Raw genomic sequence first — 15,896 nt, forward strand, 5'->3', positions numbered from 1 at the left:
TTGAGGGACAGGAACTTTATTTTCCGTCTTCCTATGAAAGCCGAGAGCCACTTAGCGGCAGGTGACCACTTTCCGTCTTCTCCTGTGCCGGTGGGAGCACAGGCTCCAGATTTTAATTAGCCCCCCCCTCGTGTCGTAAAAACAAAGTGGAAAAGGGAGTGGTTTGTTTAACAAGGGTGGATTCAGGACACCCGGACCTCCCCAGGCGATTTCAATTTTAACAGGTCTCAATAGTCCTCTTTGTTCAATGAAAAAAGTGCCGATTATTCTCAAAGGGCCCTCAGCTAGCGCTTCCCTGGCATGTAAATAAACCATCCCTTCTTCCCTGCTTGGGTGGTGGGCAAAAAACGAGGATCCCTCAGCACTGATCAGTTGCTGAACGCTTCCATCAGCTCCTCTGCGCGAGGAGAAGAAACTCCCGTTAAGGACTAGAAATGGCACATAAAGCTGATCACTTGAAAATTTTAAATTGCCATAAAAATAATGGATGGCAGAAACTTCCATTTAACCTTCCCCACAGCTTTAGCTCCTTGGTTGCGGAATGTAAATCAACCAGAGCGCACGGCAAGCTGTATTTCTTTAAATAATAATAATAAAAAGTAAACCCTTCAGTTAAAAAAAAAGTATGCGTGCAAGTGATCTGGAAGGAAAGGTACGTCGTATGAGAGAGACCAGAAGCCTGCCGATGGTAGGGGGCTAGCAGAAACCGACTCGCTCCCTGCGATCTAAGAGCTAAGGTCAAGAAACCGCTCCCCCCCAAAAGATTTTCAGGTGCCAAGAGCAGGCATGGGCCTTTAAGGGGAGGCTCCTGAAAGGTTTTGAAGAAGACAAACAGCAGCAATAAAAGGCAGGAACCAGCTGCAGCGGGCCTCTCAGAAAAGGTTCTCAGGTGAGAAGTCCTTCGCAATAGGCCAGGAGGGTCCAGCTTGGGGGGTTCACTGGGCTCCCTCTTTGGCTGGAATGAAAAGGAGGTACGGCTGGGGAGGGGCGCTGGCCGGAAGGACGCCCTGTTTCCCATCACCAGTGAAAAGGGAGGAATGGTGAGATGGACGCCATGCCTGGCCCGGTGACAGCAGGCATCGAGAGAGGCAAACAGACAAGACAGACATTGCTAAGGTTGGGTACATAATGGAGGGCATCGGAGGAATATTGGGTGTCGATGCCTGTTGGTGCAGTGACAGCCTTTCAAAGAAACCAAAAATAATGGAGTTAGAAGGGGCCCTCGAAGGTCATCAAGTCCAACCCCCTGCTCAAGGCTGGAATCCAAGTCAAAGCAGATCGGACAGTGGTCCAGTTTTCTCTTGAAGGCCTCCAGCGTCGGAGTGCTCACCACCTCCTGAGGTCATGGGTCCCATTGTCGTACTGCTCTGACAGTTGAGGAGTTTTTCCCAATATTCAGCCTAAATCTGGCTTCCTGCTGCTTGAGCCCATTGTTATGTGCCTTGCACTCTGGGATGATCGAGAACTGTACACTTAGATCCTTCCAGTTCTGACCACGAAGATTTTTGAGTGCCTTATCATCCAATATGATAAAAGGAAGGGAGCTGAAATTGGAGGAAGTAAGGGAGCTGCAACTGGCGTGGGGTGGCCTAACCCCATCTTCCTGCTACTCAAAAAGTTGTGTCGCTTCAGCTTGGCGTATCTTGGCTCTATTCCAATGACTAGAGCATATGATTTCTTCTAATCTGTTGGAAATGCCTCCTCTGAGGGGGACATAGCCCTCCATGACTGGTGATCCCTGTGCACACACACACACACCCCGTGTTCCATTTAGGCTACAACTTACCTTCAGCACAATCTCGTTGACTGTAGCAGCGTCCGATTCAAAGTAGAGATGTTTGTAGTCATGGTTGCTTAGATATGTGAGTTTAAATATTGCATGACCTGTAAGTATTTAAAGAGAAAGAGAGATTTTAATTTTGAGTTTCCTGGTGACTTAAACGGCCATCCATTTCACATCAAGTAAGCATTTAACCTGCTTCCCCCACAGACAAACTCAAAATGAGATTACGACCTGTGAAGTTAAGCATCTTAAGCCCCGTGCCTTACAACTGAAATACATTGAGGCAGAATCCTAAACTTATCATTGAAGCGGTAGACGACACCTCCAAAGTGTGAGGTTTTGACTCCCCTTTGTCTCCAAAACGCAGAGAGAACAAGCTGTGTTTTTTCTGCGTGTCACAAGTTCTGGGCATGGCTCTTCATTCAACCAAAAAGCAAGCGCTCGCGGAGAGAGAGAGAGAGAGAGAGAGAGAGAGAGAGAGAGAGAGAGAGAGAGGGCAGGCTGCCTCTTTTGAAGAGGGGAGCCATTCTGATGAACTCTCGCTGCTAAGTCCCCCCCCTGGCGTGCAGAGGCAGGGCAGGATTCCTAAAACCCAGTGGGAGAGCAGAGTGGAAAGAGGGTGAGGGCAGCAACTCGTACAGAGATGCGACAAACTCTAAAATAATCCTCATGAAGCTAGTCCCTGGGGTGATCTTGGGCTTGCCCTTGTCTTGGGCTACCTTGCAGGACGGTTGTGAGGATAAATAAGAGGGGGACCTATATAGTCTTCATTTCCTAGGGGAGTGGAGGGGTGCGCCTAACACAACAGGAGCGTGCCATTATTCTTTTCCTCCTCTTCCCCCCCCCCGACGGCTCCCTCAATTTTCCCAGCAGGGTACAGTTTGGGAACCATCAGTCTGAAACTTTCAGCACAGTCTTGTGGGCATGACAGGAGTTTGGGGGGGGGGGGAGAAGAACACACAGATGGCGATCTTAGCATACCATCGGCAGAACAGACGGCGAGAGGGAGCCTGACAGCCTTCCCATGTCATTTCAATTTCAGGCAAGAAGGGTGGCTTACCGGAGAGGCTGAACTTCCATCAAGAGAAGTTCACCACCAACCCCCTCCCCTCCCCACGTGCTTCCCATCCATTTTTTTTGGGGGGGGGGCAAAAATGCAAATAGCTGCCACAGGGCGAGTTGGGTGCCAGCCATCCCCTGGACCCGGATTGCTGCTGCTTACGCACCCGAGTTATATATATATATATATATATGGGTTCTTCTTCACCCACTGGAAAAATACCATGCTGAATTCACTTCTTCACTGCTGGATCCTCTTCCTTCAGCTGCCCTCACTTGAAGTGTAAAATGGTAAGATTTCAGTGTGTGCACACACTGCTCTCAGGGGGTGAGTCGTAGCCCTGACTGAAGATTGGTGCAGAACCATGAATGATTCCTGCAGAGACACGGCAGCGTTGTCGGTCCGCAGGACAACCAATGTAACACGAAACAGCCTCTTTTTGAAGGTGGGCAGTTTTGCGCAGTTGATGTTTTGGGGAACGGCTGAATGAACCCTGCAAGATTTCTGCTCAAAACGACCTCGGAGCATGTAAAGGGTGTTCTTGCACCACTTTGCTAGCGGCAGACAATCCCCTATGCCGGAGCACTAGAGAAATGTTAAATTCTGTTAATACACATCTGTTCTGATTTCTAATATCCCCTGCCTCATTCACAAGGGCAAGGACTGGCTTTTTCCTCTTCCCTTATTGTGTGGACATCTAAACCACTTCAAGAGCCTGCCCAGTTGTGTAAGTGCTAGGTAGGTAGGTAGGTAGGTAGGTAGGTAGGTAGGTAGGTAGGTAGGTAGGTAGGTAGGTAGGTAGGTAGGTAGGTAGGTAGGTAGGTAGGTAGGTAGGTAGGTAGGAAGGAAGAATCAAAGGAAGGAAGGAAGGAAGGCAGGCAAGCACAAAGCACTATACAACGCATGCCATCTCACTCTCTTCCACACAGACATTTTTGTACATATCTCCCAATACCGTCTGAGTAGAATAAGAAAATCAGCAGGATCTGCTGGACGTATCAGGTCAGATATGTGCATCATATTTTAACACCATATTTTGCCTCCTTGCTGGTGTTATTGTCATGCCAGTGTTGTATGATGAAAATCACAGGGCCTGGGTGAGGCCCTAATTAAGGGATGCATTTTATTAAGAGCACCATATTATGAAAACGATGAGTCCTAGTCTAGGGCCTTGTTAGTACATTCGATAATCCGGCCCTGGATTCAGTTCTCCAGCGACGGAGGGGTTGTGATGAAAATCAACCGCAGTGCCATGTAAAAACACCCTAAACTATTCTCGATTTTCAGCAGGCCATAGTTTGGGAAGCACTCCCTTAAATGTTCCACACAGCTTACGCACATGCTAAATGTCCTTTGTTCCCATGAAAATTCATCTGCTGGCAATTAAGATTTAACACATTAGGCTGTGCTCGCCGTTTTCATTTTAATGCGTTTGGTCTCAAAGTCCAACTTAACTCATCTCCCGAAAGAACAGCCTCCTTTTTTAATGGAGATTTATCCACTTTTCCCGGAGGGGGACCGGATTTGAAATCTTATTTACAGTAGCTAATTCTCCAGATCTCTCCAAATACACTGATATACGGCCGGCGAAGCACAGACCTTGGTATTTCATCACGGCACATTAATTAAACCTATTATCCCAAGCTAATCAGGAATTATGAATTCTTTATCGAAAAACTGGCGGACGATCAGAAGCCAAACTTTAAATCAAGGAGAAGAGGGACAGGGACCTGAGGAAGGGGCTGTGTGGGGTGGCGGCCCGGTTTGGCTCAGGGGGCTGCTTCTTGCTGACCCTTATATCCCAGCCTTGCTGCTCACATGGAGCTCTGGCAGACCCTTCGGCGGCTGGCCCGTCGCGCTTGTGAAACCCAAAGATTTATCTCATCTCTCCTGCTCTGGTATTTCACGGCTGACAGAGGCAGAATGCGGGACTTTATTTCAAATTCTTATTTTTCGCTTTTGAAGGAGTCAGCCCTTTTCGGGGGCCATTACCGAGTCAGAGATGTCAATACCACTTATTGCGCGGAGACTAACAGGAGGCAAGAGGGCCAATCCATCATGGAAGGCTTGTCTTCCTAGGTGCACAGGCATTTCCATCCTCCGAAGGGAGAGCTGCCTTCTGTGGCTACAATCCACAGAACCTTGGCTGTTTCCCCCCTCCGCCCTTCAAACGCAGAGATTCAAATGGAATTTCCGAAACGCCGTCGAAATTGACAAAAGCAACCCACAGCCTTGACGTCCAGATTGTGGGGAAAACGCCTCTGGCCATCATAAAAAAACCAGGGGCTCCCTCGTACCCCCCGGTTGAGATTCCTTCCTGCAGGACCCAGGTAACAGATCATTTCAAGGGGGGTTAGATCCTAACTATATGACTACTTCATTCTGCTGGCATTTGAAGTCCCAGTGAAAGTTTTAAATCCCATTAAAGTGAAGTGACCACTTCACAAATGAGAACTTGTGAATCTGGAAACAGGGCGCTTTTAATTGATTCTGGTAAATGGCACCGTTTCTTGACCACCAAAATAAAGCACTGAAAAACTTCCTGCGCCTGGCCTGGGTAAGGAAAGAACGAAGAGATGATGAGAATGACCGAAGAGATGATGAGAATCGTTAACAAACTACTACGGTGCAGGCCAGTCTGATGAGACAGAGAGACGGTATTACCAGAATCTCGGCTGCCTGGGGAAACGGCACATGGTTGGGGTCATTGAAAAAGAGGTATTTCTTTGTGCGATCCTGCATCATTAAAATGGGTCCACTGCCCACAGAATCGCGTGGCTTTAGAAGAAGAGGTGGGTTTTCGTTGAAAACTGGGTGTATCAAGAGCTGTTAAGCCATGGAACTCCAATGGAACTTCCACAGACCAAAGCAGTGTATCTTTGAGTAAAATTCATGAGGTGGGATGGAAACACACACACGCTCCCTTGTCAACTGTGACCAAACTGGCCGTTAACTACTGGTGAGAAAAGAGTAGGTGCGGGCCTGATCCGGCAAAGCAGTCTGCCTCTCCCTGCGAGCCATGCTATGATTTTGAGCAAAGCATTTTAAGAATTTTGCTGCTATGAACTTCAGAAGGATCTCCACCGACGGCTCCTTTCTGCCTACAAAGTACAAAGAGTTAAGAGGTGGGCGGAAAAACACCCGACCCAGAGATCCATTGGCGTCCATATGAAAACACGTCTCTACTTTGCTGGTTTGCTGAAAAACCCAGGAAATGGTATAAGTGGGAGGTCATGTTCTCTTTCGGGGGGGAGGGGGAGAGGGGCCAGGATTGGGAAGAAAGAGCGGAGGGTGGGCTTCTGTTGAGGCACCGAGGTGACAGGTCAGAATTTACCCCAGGGAGAGCCGGGTTCAAATCTCCCCACATCCAGGGGAGAACTTGTTACAAAAGAGAGCACGAACAGCAGGAGGTTCTTGCCAAGAGCAGTGTTACCGTTTTGTACGGAGCTGCTGCCGCGTATGGCAGAGTAAATTCCCTCTGCCGAGCTGGAGGGGGAAGCAGAGGGCTGTGGGGCAGAAGAGCTGTGGGGTAGGTGCTGAGCTGCTGTCCACTGTCGAGAGAGGATGGTGGGCAGGAGGGGTCCTGGGGCAGAGAACAGGCCTGATCCCCAAACAGCAGTCCCTAGAGGAAGCCACAGGGTTGAGTTTGCAAGAACCGAGCAGGGCGACTGAGGACTTAAAGCTTTTGGCGATGGTTAATCTGTAGGGGCGCCATAATTTGGAGGCAACTTGAGCGCACATAACAGCGACACCCGTCCAGAGACGCGGCTTGCACTGCTGCTGAGAGTCCATAAAGGATCTCTGTAGCGAGTACCTAACACAAGAAACTTTTTTTTTTGCATCGGAGGTCGGGCGCTAGCGTCCCTCCCTCGCCCACACGCCTGCTGGGTGCACCCTCTTATTCAGCAAAGCCCCCTTGTTTTTGGAAGAGATGATAAATAAATCAAATTGTGCTAAGCAGCCTTTCCGCGGTTGCGCAGGGGCTCCTTCCCTCTGTCTGCACCTCATCAATCACGCCATTGTCTGCTTGAGAGCCGAGCCTTGTAAATGTCATATCCACTCAAGACCAAGGAGAAGCGAATCCGAACGGAGCAAAGGAGTTTTAATTGGATAGTGTAATTAAACCGGGGGGGGGGCAGAGAAAGAGAGAGAAGGACCCAGTAGACTGCCTTTTGACAGAATAGATGGAACCCCCCTTTTAATAGGGCTACAAAACATATTTGTTAAAAAGGACGAGGCCGTGAATAGCTTCCTCCTTGCTGACGTGCAGTGCAGAAATATGAGGAGAGCTTTCGGGAAGAGATGCGTCTCGCCGACGAAGGCGACATTTCAAGCAGCCTGATTCAAGCTCCTCAAATTAATAAAGAAACTGGAGTGCAGAGTTCAAGTTTTGGCACTTTCCAAATGTTACGGTACAATTCTCTGGTGGCGGCGGGGAAGGCATCTCTTAAAGAAAACAGCACAGGGCAAAAGCATCTGTTAGGACAAAGTGCTTGCAGAAAAAGGTGTCAGGGAAACGGCATGTAAAAAAAATGAGCACATGTATTAAGGAAAACAGGCCAGAAGATCCAGACGTTTCTCTCACAGCCGCTCGGAAGTTCGGAAGGCTTCTGGTGTTGATACCGAGGATCAGTGGCTACCTGGCATCTCCTCCATGTGCCACAGAAAGAGACACTGATGTGTCTCTCGTAGAGGGCCAGGTAATCTAAGCCAGGGCAGGACACTCTAGAATTCACTCTCATTCAATCCTCATGTTGCACCAAAGATTTGCCATTTCCTACCACCTGTTTCCCCGAAAATAAGACCTAACCTGAAAATAGGCCCTAGTATGATTTTTCAGGATGCTCGTCATATAAGCCCTACCCCAAAAATAAGCCCCAGTTAAGTGAAATTCCGCCGTCCACCACTGTACAGCAATCAGAGATGACAGGACTGTATTTGAATAAATGTAGATTGTTGTACATGAAAAAGAAAATAAAACATTGCCTGAAAATAAGCCCTAATGTATTTTTGGAGCAAAACCTAATATAAGACCCTGTCTTATTTTTGGGGAAACAGGGTAGTAACTGCGGACACCAAACCATGCGTTCCTAAGTTAAATGATGGACATTACTGTTACATACAGCACTGATGTTACCTGTCTGTCATGGGTTTGGAGGGAAAGTTCCATCCTATGGGGAGTGGAAGGCGGGACATCAGGAGGAGGGGCTGTACTGTATAAATATGTGATGCCTGTGTGGTGAGAGGAGATGCTGAGACAGACACTGTGAGACACTGGGTTGTGACGAAGCAGCAGCTGGGAAGAAGGAGCTGTTGTGGGAGTCTGTGTGTCAGACAGGGTACTTCTGTGTGTCAGAGTACCAACCTGATAGGTTCAGGTGTCTGTTGGTTAGCCAGAACTGATAGGTTCAGGGTCTGTGCTTTAAGTTAAGGGTTCTGGGTGAACCAAACTGTATGCTTGTATGAGTGAGAATAAGCCACGTTACTTTATCCTATTCACCTGATTGTTTATTTTTCCCTGTGTGTATTTAAAATAAACCTTATTCTTTTTATTGTTTAAAAATCCATCCCTGGTCTGTGTGACTTCTTACAGGGAATGGTTGGTGGCAGCTTAGTGTAACTGTGTGGCAGATCCCAGTAGGTCTGGGTTTGTCACATTGATTGGTGTCCAGCGGGTGGGATACGACTGGTCCAGTTGTCCAGTGGTCCAGCAAAGCCTTGGCAAGTGTGCCCAGAGCAAGGGGGGTCTAGTCAGGGACAGTCTGAGGCGCGTAGGTAATCTTCTAGGTGTACCTCACGGGGAGGTGCGCTAGTAGAAGAACGTGCCAACTGGGGAGACTTAGATTAAGGTGCTCTGAGGCGGCCTAGTTTTGGCGGGAAAAAGCTGAGGAAACACTGCGTAGCAACAGCGAGCTAGCTTGCCAGCTGAGAGGCCCAGCAGAGGGGGGTAGGCTCTGACTCGATACTGTTGCAATTTAGTGCTGAAGAACAGCAGCAATCTCTAGGGAGAGCTGGTTTTGAGGCAAAAAGGAAAAAAGTGGTTGTTTTATTTTGAGGCTTGACTTTTAAAGCAGCCTGTTCTGAGGGGGGATTATGCCCTTGACTCGAAGCCAGATGGCCGAAATGAGTGAAGTGAAAGACCCCCAGATTGACCAAGGTTCTGAGGATGAATTTGGCTCAGTGCAAGGTGACAGCACAGGAGAGCAGAACCCAGAACTTAGAAAAATACTCATAGCCCAACAGCATGAACTGAGGGTGAGGGAAATGGAGGAAAGGTTAGAGAGAGAAAAAATGGAGGAAAGGGAAAGAGAGAAACAAAGGCAATTTGAATTAGAGAGAGAGAGAATGGAGAGGGAGGAAAGATTGGAGAGAGAGAGAATGGCGTTTGAATTAAGAAAACTGGAACTGATGAACCAGAACAATAATAATAATAGGGATTCTGAGGGAGGCCCATTGTCTAAGGCTGACCTGAAGAAATTCCCTGTGTACCACAAGGGAGATTGTCCTGAGGTGTTCTTTTCCTTAGTGGAAAGAGCGTTTGTGGACTTCTCAGTGAGGGAAACTGAGAAGATGACCATCATGCGATCTTTAATCAGTGGTAGCCTGGCTGAGGTTTATGCCGAGATGCCTGAGGAACTGATGAAAGATTTTGCAGAGTTTAAGAAACTGGTGTTTGCCAGACATGGGATAAATGCGGAGCAGCTGAGACAAAGATTCAGGTCCCTCACAAAAAAACCAGAACAGACCTTTACCCAAGTGGGGGCCCAATTGGTGAGGCTGCTTGAGAAATGGCTATCGCAGGAGGGAACAGAGACCTATGAGCAGCTTAAAGATTTGATAGCACTGGAACAGTTCTATTCAGTCCTGCATGGGGAATTGAAATTCCAGGTGAGGGAAAGGAAACCGAAATCTGTGGCAGCAGCCGCAGAGATCGCAGATTTTATTTCCCAAATAAGAAAGCCCTTGGGTGAGGGGAAATCTGTAGGTAAACCAAAAGAAACCTACAGCAAGTACTCTCAGGGACCAGGGAAAAGCCAGCAAGGGGGAGGGGCCCATGGTGAAGGGAAGCCCTCAGACATGAAACAAAGACCTCAGATTTTGGAGGGAAAACCAAAACAAGATGAGGGAGAATCAAAATACACCAGAAAATGCTATTTCTGTCAGGGAAAGGGTCATCTAATCTCAGAGTGTCAGAAATTAAAGCAGCTAAAAGGAATGGTGCCTCAGGAGTCTAGTGGAACCAAGCCAAAAGCTGTGTTCTGTGTCCAGAAAGAGCAAGGCTCAGTGTCACAGAGGGAGCCGGTTGCCATGGCTACTCAGTCTGGAACAGCTACCTCTGCTGATCAGGCTGAGGAAAATGGTCCTCTTGTGGAGGTAAAGCGCTGCTTGCTGATAAAAACAGATTCTCAGTTGTTTGAGACAGCAGGAGTGGACGTAGGAATACTTGACCGTCAGTATAGGGGGCTGCGGGACACTTGTTCCCAGGTAACCCTGTGCCATCCAGATATTATTCCTAGGGAGTTTATAATCCCAAATGAGAGCATGAAGGTGGCAGGGATTGAGGGGCAGGTAATCTATCTGCCAGTAGCAGAGGTACCTGTCAACTTTCAAGGCTGGAGGGGAGATTGGCGGATAGCGATTTCATCGACTCTGCCAGCAGCCGTGCTCGTGGGAAATGACCTGGCTGAACATGTGAAACGGGTGCTAGTGATTACACGCTCACAAGCCACCACAGGGACAGTTCAGGGGGGTAATGATGAGCAAGAGACGGAAGCAGAGGGGAGTTCAGAAGCTGTGGTGGAAACCTTAACCACAGACAGCAGATTTGGACAGGAGCAAAAGGCAGACGCCACTCTCCAAAAGTGTTTTGAACAGGTGACTGACGCCCAGCTAACACCTGAAACCCCAGTGAGATTTCTGGAGAGAAAGGGGATTTTATATAGAGAAACCCTGAGGAATATCTCAAAAGGGGGAGATGGGATCAGAAGTCAGCTGGTGGTACCTGAAAAGTATCGCCCCATGATCTTACAAAAGGGTCACTCTGACATGTCTGCTGCACACTTAGGGGTGAAAGGGCCCCTTGATTTGATCAAGCAAGATTGGGAGCAGATCACCCAGGATGACCCACAAGACGTTGTGACATACATAGACACCTTGATGAATGACCTAAGGAGAAATCTAGAGCTGGCAGCAGAAAACCTGCAAGCTCAGAAGGTCAGACAGAAAACATGGTATGACCACAAAGCTAGAGAGAGGCACTTTGACCCAGGGGAGGAAGTGCTTTGGCTTAGGCCCTGCAGAGAGAATAAACTGCAGCTCAAATGGGCAGGACCATATAGGGTCATTTCCAAGATGTCAGACCTGAACTACCTAATAGAGCAGGAAGAGAACCAAGCAAGGAGGGTGGTTCATGTGAATGCCCTAAAACCCTACTACAGAGGGGAACAGAGGGTTTTATTCGCGATAAAAGCAGCTGAGAGCGAGGAAGCTGAATTACCCTTCTGGGAGGGTAGAGGGGAAGTAAAATACAACCCAGAGGAGGTAAAGATCAGTCCTGCACTCACCCAAGACCAGCAGCAAGAACTAAAAATGCTGCTTAGTAAATATCAGCAGGTGTTTTCCAACAAGCCGGGGATAGTGAAGGGAGTGATGCATCGGATCCACACAGGGGATGCACCCCCGCAGGCAGTATCCCCATACCGAGTAACGGGACCCTATAGGGACAAGGTGCGGAAGGAGCTGGACGAGATGCTGAGGGAGAACATAATCGTCCCCTCTTCTAGTCCTTGGTCCTCTCCGATAGTCCTTGTGGACAAGCCTGATGGGAGCATTAGGTTTTGTGTTGATTACAGGAAATTAAACCGTGTAACCACTCCTGATGCCTACCCAATGCCCAGGCTAGACAACCTGATTGAAACCATAGGGGGTTGTCGGTTCATCTCATCATTGGACCTGGTAAAGGGATATTGGCAATTAAGAATTGATCCCAGGGATCAAGAAAAGACGGCCTTTTGCAGCCCTTTTGGTCTCTATGAGTTTCGAGTCCTGAGCTTTGGTCTCAGAAATGCACCAGCCACATTCCAAAGGCTGATGGACCAGACCTTGGCAGGGCTCAGTGACTTTACAGTGGCCTACATTGACGACATAGGGATCTTCAGTAATACCTGGGAAGATCACCTGATACACCTGGAGTTAGTGCTGCAGAGGTTAAGTGCAGCAGGGCTAACAGTAAAGGCCAGCAAGTGTCAGCTGGGTAGCCCAGAAATAAAATACTTGGGTCACATGGTAGGGGGAGGAATGATAAAACCCCTGGAGGCCAAAATAGAAGCTGTTCGTGATTGGCCTAGACCCAACACCAAGAAAAAAGTCAAATCATTTCTTGGGTTGGTGGGCTACTACAGAAAGTTCATCCCGAGGTTTAGCGAGATTGCGGCTCCGCTGACCGATCTGACGAGGAAGAAGGCTGATGACCGCATCCCGTGGACCAGCGACTGTGAGGCGGCGTTCCAGAGGTTGAAGGAGGCGTTAATCAACTATCCTGTCCTGCGTGCTCCAGACTTCGACCGGGAGTTCATCATCTACACCGATGCGTCTAACAGCGGAGTAGGAGCAGTTCTGTGCCAGGAGGATGAGAATGGTGACCAGCATCCAGTGTCCTACCTGAGTAGGAAACTTCAAAAAGGTGAGAGACATTTGGCAACCGTGGAGAAGGAATGTTTGGCCATAGTCTACGCGATCCAGAAGGCCAAGCCTTACATCTGGGGAAGACATTTTATTCTGTGTACTGACCATTCACCATTGCAATGGTTAAAGACAATGAAAACCCACAATAGCAAACTTATGAGGTGGGCTTTGAACCTACAGGACTATGACTTTGAAGTGAAGGTGGTCAGAGGGTCAGTGAACTGTGTTGCTGACGCCTTATCAAGAAGACCTGAAGAATGAAGACGGCGAAAGAACATGGACTATGTGTATATAATGATGATAAAAGGTTAAATGTACCTGGTTTTGAATTGGTTTGTATGAATAAAGGTAAATGGATGTAATGTATATGGTAAATGTTTAAATGCATAATTGCTATGGTTAACTTAGAGTGTAAGGTTAAGTAAGTATAATATGGTATGTATAACTGTTGTTGTGTGTTTTATCAAGGTTGTTTTTTTGGTGAAAAGCACCTTAGCTTTCCCCCCACAAAACAACTTATAAAGAGGGGAGGTGTTACATACAGCACTGATGTTACCTGTCTGTCATGGGTTTGGAGGGAAAGTTCCATCCTATGGGGAGTGGAAGGCGGGACATCAGGAGGAGGGGCTGTACTGTATAAATATGTGATGCCTGTGTGGTGAGAGGAGATGCTGAGACAGACACTGTGAGACACTGGGTTGTGACGAAGCAGCAGCTGGGAAGAAGGAGCTGTTGTGGGAGTCTGTGTGTCAGACAGGGTACTTCTGTGTGTCAGAGTACCAACCTGATAGGTTCAGGTGTCTGTTGGTTAGCCAGAACTGATAGGTTCAGGGTCTGTGCTTTAAGTTAAGGGTTCTGGGTGAACCAAACTGTATGCTTGTATGAGTGAGAATAAGCCACGTTACTTTATCCTATTCACCTGATTGTTTATTTTTCCCTGTGTGTATTTAAAATAAACCTTATTCTTTTTATTGTTTAAAAATCCATCCCTGGTCTGTGTGACTTCTTACAGGGAATGGTTGGTGGCAGCTTAGTGTAACTGTGTGGCAGATCCCAGTAGGTCTGGGTTTGTCACATTGATTATGGTAAAATAGTATCGATACATTAGTGCAATATCTACTCCTGCATTCCTATCACTGCTGTTCAGAGCTGGGTGAATCACCATTGAGCAAAGGTACAATAAAAATGAGAAATGCAGATTAGAAACTATGAAGAAACTGAGAACTTGGGGAACATGAAATACAGAATTTGATTGCTGAATGCTTCAATGTTTTTGCAAGCACCTGGAAAGCTGGCCAGACAGGCTTGTAAAAGGACCATTCACACCTTCAGCTCACCTCCTATGCTTGAAAGAAAGGGCAAGTAAAGAAAAGACACTGCCCACTTCGAAGAAAGGATTAAGACCGGAACAGACAGAGATGCTTCCATGCTGATCATTTATCAGAGAGGAAATCAAAGCCACCCCAAAAGGACTGTTAATGCTGTAATTGTAACCCCTGAATTGAAAGGAGTCAGTCCAGCTTCCTTCCCAGAAGATCTGGCTGATTTAGGAAAGTCAGGAAGCTGCCTTTTTTCCTGAGGAAACATGAAAGGGGATTAAGATTTTGTTGCAACAGGTGCGCAATGACCCATTTACTTGTATAAAAGAAATTAGGACAAACTAGTTAATGGGCCTAGCAGGTCTCTGGGGAGAAAAGTGCTTTGCTCCCCTGGTGTACATGGGGCTTAGTTTGAGGGTCTGTTTTACAATATGGTGTCGAGAGAAAAGACTGCATGTCCTAGAACTACACTATCTTTCCCCAAAGGTGTGGGTATTAGATAGGGTAGATTAGCTTTTATCATTTTCTGGTGTTTTCTTCCTAAATGCTTTTAAGTCTGTCTCCACATTTGCACCTGCATTTTTAATTTCTTCTTGTAACTGGAATGAATGAACCAATTTGCTTCCTTTCCTTCTAATAAACTACACAAATCCATTCAATCGGCTGTGTAGATTTTTGTCTGAGAGGGTTTGTGTTACTAAAACCAGTCCTTGCCTCGACTAGCTACTGGGATTTTTTTAGCAAGGTTGGCGTTCTAGCTCCGAGTGTCTAGCGCTGGCGATGCGTTTTTCTGTTAGACTCCCTGGAGCATCACTCGGTCTTGGGGACTAGGCGAGTCGGGAGTGACCCAGTCCCCGTTAACTTCCATCGCTTTCACCATTTGCCTAGGCTCTTCCTCCCCAGGATGAGCAAAAGCAGTGTGGCTGAGTGGCTACAGAGAGGGAGGCTTGAGCAAGGGGGAGCGTGACAGAAACATTTAGTAACCGATCGAAGAAAACACGCCACTCCTCCACGTTAGTAAAGTAAAGCAGCACTGGGACATGCTCATTTATCACTTAGGAAGTGGCAACTGGGGGGACTGGATCTTGCACGAGGAGACATTCTGAACAGTGACATAAAAAGTCCAGTATCTTGTCTCTTCCTATTGGGCCTCCACAGGAGGCCTGGAAACTTCTTGGAAGATCCAGAAGTAGCTTTTGTTACTCAAGCAGCTTAGTATAGTAGGAAGCCATCCTTGAGATAAACCAAGAAGAGGATGACCTGAAGTGAAATCTCTTCCCAGCTTCGGCAATTGCGTTGGGAGGTCCCTCCTGATTGACGCCACGCCCAAAGAATGCAACCCAAAGAACCGAGGCTTCGGCACGAAGTATGAGCTACATCTTAAAACTGCAAACAACCAAGCGGCATTTGGAGCTGTTAATTTGGCCATCGCTTAACAAACCAGCCTGGATTCATGCCGGAGAAAGCTATTTTCCTGCCGAGGCTGGATTCGAGGAGAAAGAAGACGGAGCTGTGTAGCGACATCAATCAAAACGTCAGCTCCTTTGGCAGGTCTTGACAGTGAGGTAGGTTCAAAGGTTGCAGGATCAAGGGGAAAAAGCAGGGGGAGGGGAAGAGACCCTCCCCCCCGCACTCTGGTTGGGCTCTCGTATGCCCTCGGTCCTGCAGAGGTACGCAACCCACCCACCCTTTTCTGCATTAGGCAGCTTTCATTAATCTTCTTGCCATCTTCCTTAACTAGCCATGCAGAACCGCTCGATAGCAAGACACATAATGGGGAGGCCCTGTGCCTATTACCGGGTTAACATTCTGTTAAGCCCCAGCACAACAATGGGACGGGGAATCGAAAGGGAACCGGCAGGACCCGGTGAGCTGCAAAGGCTGGCAATTAAATTACAAGTCCGAGCTGCACTGGTGTAAGCGTGGGCCCCGCTGGGAGGGGGGGGAGGAGGGCTGGCTGGAAAGTTGAAAGTTAACTCGGCTGGGCTGGGCCAACCACGTTCACAAGAGTCTTCTCAAAATAAATAAATAGATAAAATAGAAGACCCAG

At 47.8% G+C, this 15,896-nt stretch overlaps 1 protein-coding gene and 1 long non-coding RNA gene across 8 annotated transcripts in view; one reads left to right on the plus strand and one right to left on the minus strand.

Annotated features, from left to right (window-relative positions):
* The window catches only part of LOC110082923 (uncharacterized), a 93,161-nt gene that overhangs the window by 31,435 nt on the left and 45,830 nt on the right, over nt 1–15,896 (plus strand). The gene's annotated exons all lie outside the window — the stretch shown is intronic.
* MAPKAP1 (MAPK associated protein 1) overlaps nt 1–15,896 on the minus strand; it is a 119,309-nt gene that overhangs the window by 2,599 nt on the left and 100,814 nt on the right. For all 3 annotated transcript variants that reach the window (XM_072985018.2, XM_072985017.2, XM_072985016.2), the window contains one exon: nt 1,787–1,884. In XM_072985018.2, the coding sequence (XP_072841119.1) occupies nt 1,787–1,884 (98 nt within the window). The remainder of the gene's footprint in view (nt 1–1,786; nt 1,885–15,896) is intronic.

Source organism: Pogona vitticeps, chromosome ZW-PAR, assembly GCF_051106095.1.
Source record: "Pogona vitticeps strain Pit_001003342236 chromosome ZW-PAR, PviZW2.1, whole genome shotgun sequence".
Classification (NCBI taxonomy): domain Eukaryota; kingdom Metazoa; phylum Chordata; class Lepidosauria; order Squamata; family Agamidae; genus Pogona; species Pogona vitticeps.